Source organism: Petaurus breviceps, unplaced genomic scaffold (genome assembly GCF_028583685.1).
Source record: "Petaurus breviceps papuanus isolate PSGF00001 unplaced genomic scaffold, PetGlider_PUasm1.0 90919, whole genome shotgun sequence".
In the NCBI taxonomy this organism is placed as follows: domain Eukaryota; kingdom Metazoa; phylum Chordata; class Mammalia; order Diprotodontia; family Petauridae; genus Petaurus; species Petaurus breviceps.
Genome location: NW_027187378.1, coordinates 26,384,142 through 26,400,937, shown reverse-complemented (window position 1 = coordinate 26,400,937; position 16,796 = coordinate 26,384,142). Strand labels below are relative to the sequence as shown.

General features: G+C 41.1%; 1 protein-coding gene across 2 annotated transcripts in view; it reads left to right on the top strand.

Moving 5' to 3' along the window:
- INTS9 (integrator complex subunit 9) overlaps positions 1-15,005 on the top strand; it is a 134,216-nt gene extending 119,211 nt beyond the window's left edge. For both annotated transcript variants that reach the window (XM_069075644.1, XM_069075643.1), the window contains 3 exons: positions 11,056-11,154; positions 12,343-12,480; positions 14,119-15,005. In XM_069075644.1, the coding sequence (XP_068931745.1) occupies positions 11,056-11,154; positions 12,343-12,480; positions 14,119-14,295 (414 nt within the window). In that variant the 3' untranslated portion in view covers positions 14,296-15,005. The remainder of the gene's footprint in view (positions 1-11,055; positions 11,155-12,342; positions 12,481-14,118) is intronic.
- Positions 15,006-16,796: the final 1,791 nt, after the last annotated feature.

Here is a 16,796-nt window from a genome sequence, read left to right as displayed (position 1 = left end):
GAATTCCATACCATTGTTGGATAAAAGCTTTAGTATATTTGTTTATAGCATCTTTCCAGCCCTCCCTTCCAGAAGAGGTGTCAAAAAACTAATCTGTTCAAGTGTTCTGAAGAGTTCCCAGTTTGGAAGATCCCTGTTGGAAATCAAGGATAGCCTCATAAGTATGAGCAGGAAAGGGATCTTACCTGCTCAGTTCCTAATGGCTCTATCCCTGACCAGATCTGTTCCCCATATTATGTGTACCCACTGTCTTGTCTTCACCACACCCTGCTAATATACTTTCAATTCAAAGGGCCATACCTTACTTCCTTCTGCTGTACTCTTGGGACCCCCAGGCATTGCCATCTGTGCTGAGTACCCCTGGACTTTGCTGCCTGTCACAGTACTACACCCTAAGGACCCCTAATCCAGTAATGTCAAACTCAGATAAAAATGGGGAGCACTGAACACTAAACACATAAGTATCCCTGTGGGGTACATAATAAAACCATATGTTAGTATTTATCTGTGTTTTATTGTACTTTTACTTATTTTGTGAAATATCTCCCAATTGCATTTTAATCTGTTTTGGGCTCACAGCCATGTGTTTGCCACTTCTGCTCTAATCAGTCTTAATACTACAGTAGCAGGAATTGGGAAGGGCCTCCTATAAAATATGAGATGAAATTTGAATCTTGAAGGAAACCAGGGAAGTCCAGAGGCATTCCAAGAATGTGAGACAACAGTTGGGAGATGAAGTATCATGTGGAGAGCAGCCAGGAGGTCAAGTGTCACTGAATAGAGGAGTACAAGTGGAAGAGGAAGGTGTGAGAAGGCTGGAAAGGTAGGAGGAAGAGGCCAGCTTGTGGAGGACTTTAGAGCCAAACAGAGGAGTTTACATGTGATCCTGGAGGTAATAGGGAGCTGCTGGAGCTTACTGAGCAAGGGGATGACATGGTCAGGCCTGAGCTTTAGGAACATCACTTTGGTGCCTACGTGAAGAGTCGATGGGAGGGTAGAGAGACTTGAGACGAGGACACCAAACAGCAAGCTACGCAGATAGTCTAGGTGTGAGGTGAGGAGAGCCTAATGCTGAATGGGGGTTGCATGAGTGGAGAGAAGGGAAATCTATACAAGAGATGTTGTAAAGGTAGAAATTATAAGACTTGGCAACAGATTGGATATGTGGGCTGAGTATAAGGAAGGAACGAAGGATAACACTGAGGTTGTGTGCCTGGATGTCTGGAAAGATGGTGATGCCCTCAACAGTAATAAGGAGTTTTGGAAGAGGGGAGGGTTTTAGAAAAAAGATAATGAGTTTTGTTTTAGATATATTGAGTTTGAGATGACTACCAAGCTGTGGTATATGAATGTCATGGAATACTATTGTTCCATAAGAAATGATGAGCAGGTAGACTTAGGAGAAACATGGAAAGACTTATATGAACTGATGCTGAGTGAAGGGAGCAGAACCCGGGGAACATTGTACACAGTTACAGCCACATTGCATTGTGACTAACTTTGATAGACTAGGCTCTTCTCAGCAATGCGAGGTTCTGGGACAACTCCAAGGGACTCATGATGGACAGTGTGCAGAGAAAGAATGACAGAGTCTGAATGCAGATCAAAGCACACTGTTTGCTCTCTCTTTTTTGTTTTGTTCTTTCTTGTGGCTCATTCCATTGGTTATAATTCCTTACAGCATGACTAATGTGAAAATATGTTTAATATGAATATATATGTAGAGCCTATATCAGATCGCATGCTGTCTTAAGGAGGGAATGGAGAGAGGGGAAGAAAGTTTAAAACTCAAAAGCTTGTGGAACTGAATGTTATGAACTAAAAATAAATAATTTTTTAAAATTAGAATTTAAGAAAATAGCAGGGGCGGCCAGGTGGCCCAGCGAGTAAGAGCACTGGCTCCAGTGTCGGGATGACCTGGATCAAATCCGGGCTCAGATACTCAGCACCACACCCAGAAATAATAACTGGCCGTGTAACCTTGAACAAGTTACTTAACCCCGATTGCTTTAAAAAAAAAAAAGAAAAGAAAAGAAAATAGCAAATGCTAAGCACAGTACTTGGCACATAGTAAGCACTTAATGAATGTTCTTCCATTCATTCATTCTTTAGCTAAAGGGGTTCCAACATGATGCAGATTAAAAAAAAGGAACATGATACAAATTTTAAAAGAGAAAATGCATCAGATTAGTAATTCCAAAAATGGCAATGTAGATGAAGAGAGACTAGGATTAAAAGAGAAGTCAAGTGTCTGCTTTTCTAAGTAGTATTTCACACACATTACACACAAGTCATCTCATTTCAGCTTTATGCTAGCTGGGGATACAAAAACAAAACTGAAAAACAGCCCCTGCCCCAAAGGAACTTTCATTCTACCAGCAGATACGACATACGAGATATGTTAAGATCATGTGAGAGATGGGGAAGCACTAACAGCCAGAGGAATCAGGAAGGGTTTTACAGAGGAGGTGAAACCTGAACTGAGTCTGCAATTGGTTTAAGAGATCAGAGCATGGAGGAAATAGATCCTTGCATGGGGACAGCCTACGTAGTGGCACAGGCCAGAGGCACAAAGCCAGGTTTGGAGAAGTTTGGTGGAAACACATGTAGGAAGAGGAGTGATGTAGAATAAAGCACAGGCTGCAAAGTTAAGTGAAAACCAGGTTGTATAGGGCTTTAATGGACAAGTTGAAGAGCTTGTTTGTGTTTGATCCCAGAGGGAAACGGGAATCACTGAAGAGTCACAGAATTTTTGAGTTAAAAGGGCCATCAACGACCATCCAACCCAACCCATACCCAGAAGAGAACCTCATTGCAGCTACCAACAAGTGGCCATCCTCTGCTTTAAAGCCCTCCAGGGATGCAGAGCCATCTCCCTGCCAACACAATCTTTTCCATTTTCATGCATTCTGATTGTTAGGAAATTTTTGGTGACATCAAACTCAAACTTAACTCCTTGCAACTCCCCTCCCCTTGCTCCTGGTTCTGCCCTCTGGGACCAGAGAGAAGTGGCTAAATCCCCTTGCCAGGTGATACCCTTCACCTATGAAGTATGGCCCTCATGTTCCCCACAAGTCTTCTTTTCTGCAGACTAAACAACTCTCAAGTTTCTTTCACCAATCCTTATATGATGTGAACTAAATGCCCTTCCTCATCCTGGACACTGTCCAGCTGATCCAGCATCTTCTTCTGCAGCCCCCAGAACTGAGCACAAGACTCCAGGTGTGGTATGACCAGAGAAAACTACAAAGGGGTCATTACCTCCTTCCTCCTGGAAGCTGTAACTCTCTAAGTGTTGTGCCAAATCACATTAACTTCTTTGACTGTCACATCCCACTGCTGACTTATATCAAGCTTGCAGGCTGCTAAACTCACCAGATCTTTTTCAAAAAAACTTACCTAACTATGCCTCTGCATCCTTTTATTTGTGAATTCGATTGGCCAGCCCTTCTAGCCCCATGTCATCTGCAAATTTAATGAGTATACTATCCATGCCTTTATCCAGGCAATTGACGAAAATGTTCAGCAGTACAAAGCCAAGTGAGATCCCTAGAGCAGATCTCACTGCATTCCTCCTGCCAGGGGATAGTGATCCCAGAATTTTAGATTTGGAAGGAACTTAACAGCCATCTAGTCCATGCCAGACATACATTTGAGTTATGAGTCATCCAGCCTCTGGATTGTTTTGCTTTTGGATAGTTCTCATTGTCAGAGAGTTGTTTCTTGAGAGCACACTTGAGTGGGCCTCTTTCACCTTTCCTTTACTACTCCTGGTTCTGGTGTCTGCAGCCAAGCATAACAAGTCTAATCCCTCCTCCCTTTACATACTTGAAGACAGCGGTCATGTCCCATCCCTCTCCTCCAGGTCTTCTTTTCTTCAGGCTAAATGTTTATGTCCAGTTCCTTTAAGCTTTCCTTATGGACTCCAAGCCCTTCTCCATCCTGGTGGCCCTCTTCAGTATAATCCCCAGCTTTTCAATATCCTTCATCCCAGAACTGAACACAGTACTCGAGATAGGGCCTGACAGGTCACTCAGCCAGCAAGCATTGAGTACTTACCATCTCTGTGCCAGGCACTGAGCAAGGAGGACACATTCTTGGAAGCTACGCCTCTCTTCAGGTACCCAAGATCTCCTGAACTTTTCTGGCTGTGATAACACACTGACTACTCATCGAGCTTACAGTCCACTAAAGTCCCTTAGAGTTTTTTCAGAACAATTGCTGTGTAATCATACCTCCCTTAATTTGTGAAGTTGCTTTTTTGTACCCAAGCATACATTCGTCTGTGTTGAATTTTATTTATTTTATTTACATTGATCCTTTTTGAATTTTATCTTATTATCTTCATTTCTCACCACTACCCACACTCCCACTGGACTCCCACTCTGGGCTCTGATTAAGTGACCTTTCACTTTATCTCTACTAGAACCAGGCTTTCAGGCCACTTTCCAGTCAATGTTTTCACACTGTGCTGCTGCATATATACCCTCTTCCTCTCTTCCCTTCCCCCTGCCCCTAGTTTTCCAACTTTCATTTATACAATATCTTCCCTCATTAGGATGTTAGCTCCTTGAGGTCAGGGATTTTTTTTGCTTGTTTGTATTTGTATCCTCAGCACTTAGCACAACGCTGGGTACATAGCAATTAAATTTTTTATCCATCAATTTATCTTTTTAGTTTCAGCTTAGTACTCCATCCTGTAGAGAACTTTTTTAATCCAACCTGTCATCCAGTATTTTAGCTTTTCCTCCTAACTCTGTGTCATCTACAAACATGAGTATGCCATGGGATCCTGCTCCACAGGAGACATCCCACCATATTCATACTGAAAAATCAATAACTTTTCTTTGAGTCTGGCCATATAGACAGTTCTGAATCTGCCTGTATGTTCTAGTCCACAGCACTCACGAATAGTATGAGATACTTTATCAACAATTTTCCTAAAATGTATTACCTATATCCAGAGCATTCCCTCATCTGCTAGTTTAGTAGTCCTATCAAAAAAGGAAATTAGGTTAATCTGGAATAACTTCTTTTTTTTTTTTAAAGCAATTGGGGTTAAGTAACTTGCTCAAGGTTACAGGGCCAATTGTTTCTGGGTGTGGTGCTGAGTATCTGAGGCCGGATTTGATCCAGGTCATCCCGACACTAGAGCGGGTACTCTTACTCGCTGAGCCACCTGGCCACCCCTTGGAATAACTTCTTCTTGATGATGCCACGCCACGCTGTCTCTTTATAATCTTTCCCCTTCTAAAAGTTAACCAATAATAATCCATTTTAGAATTTTCCTAGGAACCAAACTCAAGTCTCTCTGGCAGAATATGTTCTCTTCCCTTTTTGGAAAATCAGTATAACATTTTCTCTTCTCCAATCTTGGAGTACCTCTCCAATTTTTCATGATTTTTTTCCTATATATTGATCAGTTTTGCTTAATTTCTGTTCTTTTTTTTTTTTAACATTCTTATAAGGAATGGCTCTCTGGGCAAGCAGCTGAGGAGTGATTGTAGGGGAAAATATCAGTAACATAAAAGTATATCAATAAAAATCCATTTTAAAAATAAAAAATATTAAAACATTACTGAGAGTCATTTATCAAGTCACAATTGCCTATTCTTTTGATACCTGAGGATGTAGGTCAAATGGCCCAGTGAACTAGATTCAAAGGCAGTGGTGTGCTCTCTCATATAAGATCCTCACTTACCTGGAATATCAACTTCCTGTTAGTCATTTTCATTCTCATGCTTCTTTGCAAAGGTCTTTCTCCTTAGTAAAGAAAAGGAGCAAACTAAGATTTGGGCCACTCTGCCTTCCTTCTTTTGTCAGTTGTCATCATCCCATCCACCCCAAGCAAATCCCTTTCTCTCAGTAGATCTTTTTGTTTGTTTGTTTGTTTGTTTTTAAACCACATGCTTGCTTGTTGTCCTTAGTTCTCGTCAGGAAGCTCAGCTCATGCTTAACCTTAGCACTCCTGACACTGTTTATTACCTGCTTTTACCTTCCATATTCTGCACATTTCTTCATAAAATTTGAGCTGATTGGTGCATCCACTTTAGTTTCTTTATATTTTTCCTACTTGATGGAATTGTTTTCCTTTGTGTCTTTCTAATTCCATTCTTAAGCATTTTCTATCCATCTACCTATCTTTTCCTAAAATAGAGGATACAGGTCAGACTGTAACCAGATTTCATTTCCTCTGTCATAAATTCTAGAGAGAAGTTGTCACTCACCCCCAGGGTTTCCATCATTTCCAGCCCAATGACCTTTTCTTCCCTGTTGGTGAGAATTAGATCCAGAACAGAATTTCCCCTTGTGGTTCATCCACCTTTAGAAGGATGAAACTATTGCTAAGAGTATAAAGAATTTCTCACCATTTTGCTTTTGGCAGAAAGAGAACTCCAGGAGACGACTGGATAATTAAAGCCCTCTAATCACTACAACATGTATATCATACCTTTGTGGCATGCTTATGATCTGTTTCCCAATCTCTTCATCTTTTTCCTCTTTCTGTCCAGGTGTTGTATGGTTTATTCCAAAATCACAGCTTTTCACGCTGATGTTAACCCAAATGTTGTCTTCGGTTTTTCCCCTATGGTTCCTGGTTCACTTATAGGAGGATATCTTCTTGCTATGCATTGCTACAACACCCTACCTTTATCAAATATCCTCTTTCTTTTGAAAAAATTATACCTATTCAAAGCCAGGCTATAGTTATGGGTTTCATCTGAACAAATCTCAGTAATACCTTGGAGATCAAATTTGCTTAATTGCATTGGGATCTCTACTTCTTGTTTGTTGCCTCTTTGTTTCTTGGGCACCCATGTGTAGATAATTTTAGGCCACAGGTTTAGATTTTGTGTCCTGTGAACTTCTGGGTATCTCAACTGCTATTCTTTGTTCATTGTACATACTCTCTCAGTTGTATATCTTGAAAGACAGGTATATGTAGTCTTCTCTCTCCTCCATACTTTTTTAGTTCAAAGCCTTTTTGATTAGTGCATGTTTATTAGTGCAATTCCATCAAGTAGGAAAAATTTAAAGAAACTAAAGTGGATGCACCAATCAGCACCAGTCTTGCAAGGTGCAAGACACCCATGCAATAAATATTTCACATCCTTTATTAGATACTCCTCATCTCTGACTAGCTATGTGTCTTTCCTTCTATTTTAGGTTATGGCCCAGAAGTCCAAATCTTTTCTGAATCCCTCCCTTCAAAGGTAACAGGGAGGAAAATACAACCTGTACCCATGTGGCCTTCATTTTCTTTACCAAGAATTCATAATCATTGGTAACACTTTTTAGGTTAGTTCTGGCAGTACATTTATATCCACATGATTCACTAGAAGTTGTCATCCTTTTTAATAAGTCTTAGGAGGTTCTCTGTTATGTCTTGAATAAATGGCCCAGGAAGACAATAGACCTCCCTTTTGTTATTATTGAATCAACAGATAGCTACCTTGATACCCAGGAATGAGCAAGGAATCACCAGCTCTTGGCTACTCTTTTCTTCCTCTGACGGCATCTCTTTCACCTGATGGTTTCTTTACTAAATCATTCTTTGGAAGACAGTCATCTTCCTCTTCAGATCATCCAGCGTCCCCCTCTTCAGGAAGACCCTTAAATCTGTTTTTAAGCTCCAGTTTTTTAAACTGTCCTTTTCCTTCCCTTTCACCTCTGTGTTATATTGTTCTAGTCACTGTTATCCTGTAAAGGGACTGTCTCCCTTAGCTTCCCCATTTTTCTGTTGAATCTTTTGCTCTGTTTCCTTTAGGAACCCTTCATTGTCCCAAACAATACCCGTGTGGAAAGATGTTCTTTAAGCCCCTCTACCTCCTCCTCAGGGAGGGAAGATCAGCCTGTGTTTCTAATGCAGTCAGCCATGTGACATGGTAGCCAATCAGCTTGTACAGTTTTGATCTAGCTTAACAGAAGTGTATTGCCCAGCGTGGATGTGCAGTCCCCTACTCTGACTGGAGCAGGAGAATCATTGATAAAGTGGACCATGGCAAAGGAAGTTACCAGAGCAGTGAGAGAACAGGAAACGGTGACATACGAGGACCATTTGGAGGGACTAGGGGTGTTTAGATGGGAAAAGAAGATTTGAAGTAAGGGAAACTGTTAATTAGATATGTGCACAAGCTGAATGGGCTTCCTCAGGAGCTCTCTCCTCTCCATCAGTGGACATTGCATGGCCAGCTTTCTGGGTGTATTGTAGCAGGATTCCTGCTTCTTCACAATTGCACTAAGGGTCTTTCATGAAGCATTCTATGAACAGCATCATATTTAATCATTACAAAAACCATGTGAGATTTATGTAGCATCCATATTCTTACTTGTATTTTACATAAAGGAAAGCTTAGACAGATAAGAAACTTTCCAGAGTCACACAACTGGAGTCCTAACCAGATGTTTCTGACATTGCACCGGGTGTTTTTTGCATTTCCCTCTTCTGCCCCTCACTGCACAAACCACATCTGATTGCACATGGAAGGAGTGAGCAATTGTTAACAATGAAACTGGTTGAGTTTTTCAAGAAGAGGATGGATGTTGTCATTGTTGTTCTAGGGGAAATTTTTCATCAGGTACAAGTTGAACTGAATGACCCTCTGTGGTCCCTTCCAACTCTGAAGGTCTTTGATAGCCAGAAATTTGGGTGGTGAAAAAATCAGGAAAGTGTCAGGACGGCTAATGGGGAATTGAAGTTTCTCTCGTTGCCTCAGAATCACCACTCAAGAAGTAAAGGGTTTTACAAAATGCTAATTTTATAAGAAAAAAAGCAAAACACTACTAAATCTTAAGACAGTCTTCAAAAACAAGTCATAGCTATGAAACCAGATATCCATGAGTCTTCAGTCTTCAAACCCCCATCATGTTTGTGAGAAACCAAGTATTCGTGTAAAAGGAAGCTTGATGCAATTTAGACAGTTGTCTCCCCATTCTCCATCTTCTCTCCCGGCACCTATCAAAGTATCACCATTCCTCTATTTCTGTATTTTTCCCACTTAACATGAGTGGAGACCCAGAGACAGAAATGGGCATGCTAAATGTGGTGGGAGGTGAAATAGGTAGAGACAGTGAAGAGAGTGGTTAAATTCATGCCAATAGAAAAGTAGAATCAGTCTTGGGGATGGGAAGGGGGAGAAAAATTTGGATCTCAAACTTGTACAAAAATGAATTCTGAAAACTCTATAGGTAATTAGAAAAAAATAAAATGACATGAAAGAGGAAAAAAAAGGGTAGAATCAATTTTTAAGAGGGCCTTAAATGCCAGAGTAAGTAAGGTATACTTGAGCAGTGTAAAACCAAGGTAAATTCTTGATTGGTGTAAAGAAAGCAGTGTTTTAAGAAGATTCATGTGGTGATGGTGTGCATGACAGATTTAAAGAAGGCAGAGAGACCAGTTCATATTTCTTTACCAAAGCCCAGGTTTGAGATGATGATCATGATGATGATTGATGATGATGATGATGGACATTAATAAAGTGCTTTCAGGTTTCCTGCATTATCTCATTTGAATTTTGCAGCAGCCTTGTAGGTTAAGTGCCACAGGTGATATTATCCTCACTTTTACAAATGTACAAACTAAAGCTCAGAAGGATTGAACAATTTGCCGTGATTACACAGCCAGGAAATATGGAAGACAGTATTCAGACCCAAATCTTGACTGCAGTGTCATCATTTATTAGTGTTATTATCAATAATATGATAGCAAGCATTATATTAGTCCTTTGCACATATTATCTCATTCGATTCAGCAACTCTGAAGTGGTGCTATTCTTTTTTTTGGGGGGGGGAGGGGGAATGCAGGGCAATTGGAGTTAAGTGACTTGCCCAAGGTCACACAGTAAGTAAATGTTACATGTCTGAGGCTAGATTTCAGCTCAGGGTCTCCTGATTCCAGGGCCAGTGCTCTATTCACTGTGCCACCTAGCCATCCCTGTGCTATTCTTAATACCTATTTTTTATGAGAAAACTGAAACACATAGGTAAAATGACTTGTCCAAGGTCATACAACTAGCAAGTATCTTAGGTCAGATTTGAATTCAAGTCTTTCTGACTCCAGTTCACCCCTCCATCCAGTTCTCTACCTAGCTGTTACTTCTGTTGCTACCATATTTGTTGATTTACTGATGGAAACATTGAATCTGGACTCTCAGAAGAAAGAATTTATTATCCATAAATATTCTAAAAAGCCAAGAGCAGAGTGGGTCAATGAACTCAGATTCAGATCTCTGTCCATAATGGAGTTTGGCTCCCCGGTTGCACATTAAATTAAAGAGCAGAGGATGGAACTAAAGTAAATAAAGCTTAGACCACAAAGAAATGCTGCTAGGGTACTGAGAACTGTATTCAGGTCACTAGCTGTGTAAAGTATGCTGGATCAAGGAAAACTACCTCACCAAGATACCTCTTAGAGTCCTCTCTGAAAGATGCCAGCTTAAGAAATGTTGTAGGAAGAGTCAGACTAAAGCAAGATGTTCTTTTCTCATTCTCTCCTCAGATATCTCCCTTTTTCTCCTTCCTCCTTTTCTTCCTCCTCTCAGCCTTGTCATTATTAGTAAATTTTTGCTCAGAATCTTTCACCTTTTATTTCCTAGAGTTGTTGTAAGGATAAAAATGAGATATTTATTAAGCACTTTGCAAACCTTAAAGTACTATATAAATGCCAGGTGTTTAAATTATTATTTATTAGTCCTGTTAGGGAACTGAATGATGGTGAAGTACATGGAGGGTTCTATTGGGGGGGAAGTCAGTATTCATGAGGGTACCCTTCATATTCATGGTAGCAAAATGAGCATAGTCATAGCAAAAACTATGTCCTGTCCTTAGGTGGCCGATGGCCCCCCAAGCAGGCCAGTCAACAGGGGTAGTAGATGAATGGAAATGAATGGAAAGATGGTACTGGGAATCTGTGGACCTTAGTGGACACAGGCTCTGCCCAGAGAGCCAAGTTCTAAATCCCACATTACATTTTAGTTCCTGATCCAGATAGGGTACTTCTGTATCTTCCCACATTTCAAAATGATTTCCTGGCTGAAAACTACCCTATGCTTTTAGCTTGCAGATTCATTGGTGCCCCTGGAGATTAAACCTGGCATTTCCTTAGCAACTGTTTCCGCTGTGCTACACACTAAAGATAACAAGCATGTTCTTCAGGTACAGTATGGAGGCCTGGCCTCTCAGCTACATCACACCGACCCCTTGATCCACACTGCTTGAGCTGGAGCTAGAGATGATAAGGAATCCCTCAGTTTGGTGTACACATAACCTTTCCTCTCCCCTTACCTTTAACTAGCACAGTAGTCTACCAAGTTTAATATGAAAAAGGCTCCCAGAGCAGTGGTATTTCTCTAACCAGCATAATTGTGATCCTGGGCCATTTGATAAATTATATCTGAAACAGAGAGTGAGCTGCATATAAATTTCTTTCCACTTACATCTTTGGCTGTATGCCTATATGAGATAAAAGGAGAAAGAAATTATTCATAGAGAAGACTGCAAATTATTTAAGTGTCTGTTCACAGCACAATAAAGAACTCAAAACTTTCTCAAACTTCATTAAACCAGCCAACAAACCAATAATGCTATGCACAGCACTGTTGTAGGCATAAAGGAAAATATTTCACAGATCTGTAATTTCATCCATGTGATTATTTCCTTCACCAGTGCATATCAGAACTCCTCTGAAAACAGAGAGGTCTTAGATATCTCTTACAAAATTGTCGAGGCAAAAAATAAAACGAACTTCCGTCTGACCAGCCTGGTGAGACCCCTCAATAGGAAATAGCATAAAACAGCAGAAACTTTTATAGGATAGCAGGGGAGATGAGTCTTATACAAATGAAACAATCACTAAAATTTTACCCAAGCTAACCACTCAATCTGTGTACCCCAAGATCCTTCAGAGAGGGAGAGACTAAAGGTCAAGGCTAGAACACTGGGCCCACAGGGTATTAGGGAAGACCCTCTCATCGACACTGGACTCCTTCTGGTGTGCTCCAAAGCTGGTGGCTCCTGTTGGGAGCTTGAGACAGTTCTATATCATTATTGCTGCTGCTGCTGCTGCTACTGCTACTAGCATTTACGTAGCATTTACCTCAACTGTGCCCAGAGTCACCTAGCTAGTAAATATGTGAAGCAGGATTTGAAATCACATCTTCCTGACTCCATGCCCAGCAGTTCACCCAGTAGGCCATCGAGCTGCTGTCTGTTGTGGAGGCCAGTTGCTTTTCCTGGTCAGATTCAGATCAGGGTACTTTGCCAGAAGTAAATCCATTAGTCTGTACTATCAGCATGGGAAGCTCTTATTAGGCTTCTGGGCACTGAATTATTCTGATGCTCCAGGCTCCTCCTAGGCCCATCCAGCCCCCAGCCAGCAAGAAGAGAAAGCGGGTAAGTGATGACATCCCAGACTGCAAGCTTCTGAAGCCCCTCCTCAGCGGCTCCATCCCTGTGGACCAGTTTGTTCAGACTCTGGAGAAGGTGAGAATCCAGTTCACGCTTACCTAGAATAACCAAAGAGCCATTGCTGCCCTGCTTTGGGTTGCTCTCCATTGTTTTAAGAACTTTATGTTGGCAACTTTCAGTTCTCTCCCAGTGATTGTTCATTAACTTCTGCTCAAGATCCTGATTTTCAAAAGTTCTCCTTTAAAACTTAACTTACAGGAACAGTGGGGGAAGGGGAGAGGAGAAGTTGAAAGAGAGAAAGAAAATTAAATGAGTGCATTTATCAAGTACTTAACATGTACCTAGCACTTGGGGAGACAACATACATAGGCTAGTGGTAGCAAAAGAAGGGCATTTTGGTCTGGAAAGTTACAAGGGATGGTGAACAAGGCCATAGGGAGTAGATTAGATTGACACACCCTTTCCAGGAGTAATGACAGAATTGGTGTGATCATGGTTCCAGAGCTGGGGAGCATGGTGAGTAAGGATATGCCCATGTTGACAAGGCCACTGTCCAGAAGACAGCCAGGGAGTAGTAGGAAGTGAAGTATGACTGGAGCCTACTCCAGGCTCATTTGGACCAGGTGAGGTACTCATTCATCAGAACTACAGAACCCCAGGACAGACATTCTGGAGACCCTTGTCCCTATCACTGTAAGAAACCCAGAGGGCTGAAGTGATTTTGCCCAGGGTCATACAAGTTGTAATTGACAGAACCAGGATCCACACCAGGTCCTTTGACTCAACATCCAGCTCTTTACATTGTATTAGCATGGATTAGTCATTGAATCCTGTCAAGAAAATGTGTTCTCTTTCTCTTTTCTTCCACTTACCATCGCAAGGGTTATATATTATTATCTATAGGTTTCTAATGAAACCTATGGGTGATAAATCTCATATAGAGCAGTAGAGAATTGGGGAGTCCCTGTTGTCTCCTCTGGACCCTCCCCTTAAGACAGACTCAATGAATTCGGGGTCATTACCTCACACTTACAGGGGACAGCAGTGCTTTCCTGAAGTCTGGTGAAGGAGCAGTTCCTTGAAATGGGTCCTCAGGTGGAATTGGCACACACCTGTAGCTGGAGGTGGGCTGGAGTCCCAGACCCCCTGACTCCAGACACAACTGCCTGCTTTGTTTACTTTGAACACATAGAGTCGGAAGCTTTCCTCTGTTGGGCCAGGCCTTTGGCAGGTTTTTCATGGAATTTTACCAGTTTTTGAAACCTCTTTCAAATTGGCTTGATTCTAAATCAGTCAGATGAAAAGACAATTTTCTGAAAACATATGGGATTTGAGATTTAGGAAGCCTGGGTTCAAATCCTGGCTCTGACATTTCCTGCCTCTCTGGCCATAGACAAGGCTTCAGTCTCATCTGTAAGAAAGAAGGCTATCTTCTGATATCCCTTCACTTCCATAAGATATAATGAGACTCGCCCTGGCACTCAGGACTGTTGTGAAGCAAGCAAACCTTAAAGCATTATATATAGCAGTTATTTTTACCATGTAGCAAGATGGGCTCACTTACTAGATTGAAAATTTGCATTAAGAAACACTAGAAACGCCAGTTTTTAAATCTTTTTCCTCATAATAAGCAAAGTGGAAATCTCACCATTTTTATCACATTCAATGGCTCAGTATTTTCACCGGTCTCTTGTCTGTTCTGATACTTGGCAGCATGGCTTCAGTGACGTGAAAGTGGAGGACACAGCTAAAGGACACATCGTCCTCCTCCAGGAGGCCGAGACCCTTATCCAGATTGAAGAAGATTCAACTCATATCATCTGTGACAATGATGAGATGCTCCGGGTTCGCCTTAGGGACCTTGTGCTCAAATTCCTACAGAAATTCTAAATTAAGGGGGTGGTACTAGATCGCCTCTAAGGTCACTCCAGCTCTAGGATTCTGTGAAAACTCAGGTCCTTTCTGCCTTGGTGAGTCAACAGCATGGCTTCCAGCATAGGCAGGGCTGAGAAAGCAAGTGGTGACCAGTCATGGGGAATCCTCGGTCCCGTGCTACTTTCCTGTTTATGCCACATGGCTCAGCAATCCCTGCAGAGTCTTCATGTTGTCTTTCTCCTTGGTTTTTAAGAAGGTTCTCTTTTATTCTCAGATCTGTACTTGGCTTGAGTACTGAGGAAGGAAGATGGATGTCCTTGAGAAATTGTCTGGGTTTAATGCATAGAAATAGACATCCCTGGATTTCCACCACTGCCCCAGGGAGATGAGACCTTTGGTTAAATTCTAGACTTTTCTTTCCAAGTAATCCAGGTATAAAGCAACAGGTTGTTCATTGGTTGTTGTGACCAGTGGCAAAGGGAGTTCTTAAAGACTCTGCTGGTAAGGTGTCTAGACGGACTTTTGTTTATTTCCAAGGTTTTGTTTGGCTGGGAAAGGGGAGCTAGTCTGTTTGGGATTATTTGTTTGCTTCCATTATTGCCTTCCCCAGAGAACTGTGAGTCAAGACAGCTTTTCAAGGAAAGAGCAAAATGAACCACATCAGTGTTTATCTTATTTTTAAGAAACCTCCTTTGAAATAAAAGGTAGTTATTTTTACCAAAGTATACTGTGCTCTGTTGTATGTATTGTTGTTCTGTCATTCCAGTCATATCCAACTCTTTGTGACCCCATCTGAGGTTTTCTTGGCAAAAGATACTGGACTGGTTTGCCATTTCCTTCTCCAGCTCATTTTACAGATGAGGAAACTGAGGCAAACAGGGTTAAGTGACTTGCACAGGGTCATACATCTAGTAATTATCTGAGGCAGGATTTGAACTCAGCAAATTGACTGATTCCAGGCCTGGCACTCTATCCTGACTCCAGGCCTGGCACTCTATCCACTGTACTATCTAGCTGACCATGTTGTACATATAATCATTTTGTATTCATTTGATCTCAGTCCACTACAGCTTTGGGATAGAAATGAGGCTTTCACAAAAGAATTAAAGCAGACCAGCAATAATATATATAATAACAATAATAAAAATAAATTTTTATTATATAGATGTTTTAATTCACACAAAAGAACCTAACATTAAAAACCCTGGTTCAGGAAAATGGGGGCAGGGACAATAAGGGAAGGATTCAGTCAGGGCTATGATGATTTTAAGACTGTAGGGCAAAGGGGGACTGGGGAGAGAAAGCAAAGGAAAGAGGAGACAATGGTCTTGTGGAGACAATACCTCTAGGCTTGGCAGCCAACTTTGCAAGCTGGTCCATGTTTGAGACAGCAGGAATTTTGTCTCTATATTAGAGCAGTTTGCTGATGAAGGTGAGGATCATACTCAGTGTTTAGTACATGATAAACACTTAACAAATTCCATATCATTCATTCACAGGTTTTATAGGTTTATATAGGAAGGGAGAAAGTTCTTCCTCTGATATCTGACTTGTTTCCCATCTCTGATGTCAGAGGGATAAACTAGGATTTGCTGGTAAGCCCCTAGCTATACCATGTACCATGTTCCATTTTCCATAGGTGCATAGAGCATGAACTCTTTCCATTATTCAGTATGGAAATTTACAGAAAACAGGAGAAGACAGGTCCAAAGCAGGGCAACTCCCACAAGGAGGCTGAATCCAAAAAAAAAAAAAAAGTTTGGGGACTATCCCAGCATCTAATAGAAAATGCCAGATTTTGTGATTTTGAATTCAGAGAAAGAGCAAAACAACATGAATAGTAATATTTTGGTATCTGTATGTTAAGACACAACTCATGCTACATAAAAACTCAGCATACAGATTCAGTTCTACGTATAATTATGCTTCTTTGTGGCCTTAGAAATTCACTCATTTCTATTTCCTTTTATAGACCATTGGAAATTAAAACTGAGCCAGGGAACAGCCCTCTAGTAAAACTATTCATGTCTCTGCAGCTACCAGATTGTATTTTCCTCCTTTTTTCAATTTAATTTGATTCAGCTAGCATTTATTAAATATCTATACACCGGGCATTTTACTAGGTTCTGGAACTAAATTAAAAGAGTCCCTGCCCTCAAAGAGCTTACCTTCTACTGGGGGAGAATAGTGATGCATTTAATAAGTAAATACAAAAAAAGAAATACATAGTACAGGCAGTTCTGCCTTGTCAGGACACATGCATTCCCAGAAAGCATAGCTCTGTGCAAGATGGTACAACAAGAACACGGAACTTATGGGGAAAGTGGAATGCACATTGCTAAAAACTGTTGTCAGCAACACAGTTTTATAAATGTTATATGGTTAAGAAATAAATATTGCAACAGTGGTTATGTCTGTGGCATAGGCTCTACAGCAAACTGAGAAAGTTGAAACTCCAGGCATTGGGAACAGGAGGCTATAGTGGAAGAAGATAGAGTGGGGTGAACCAGCCTTTC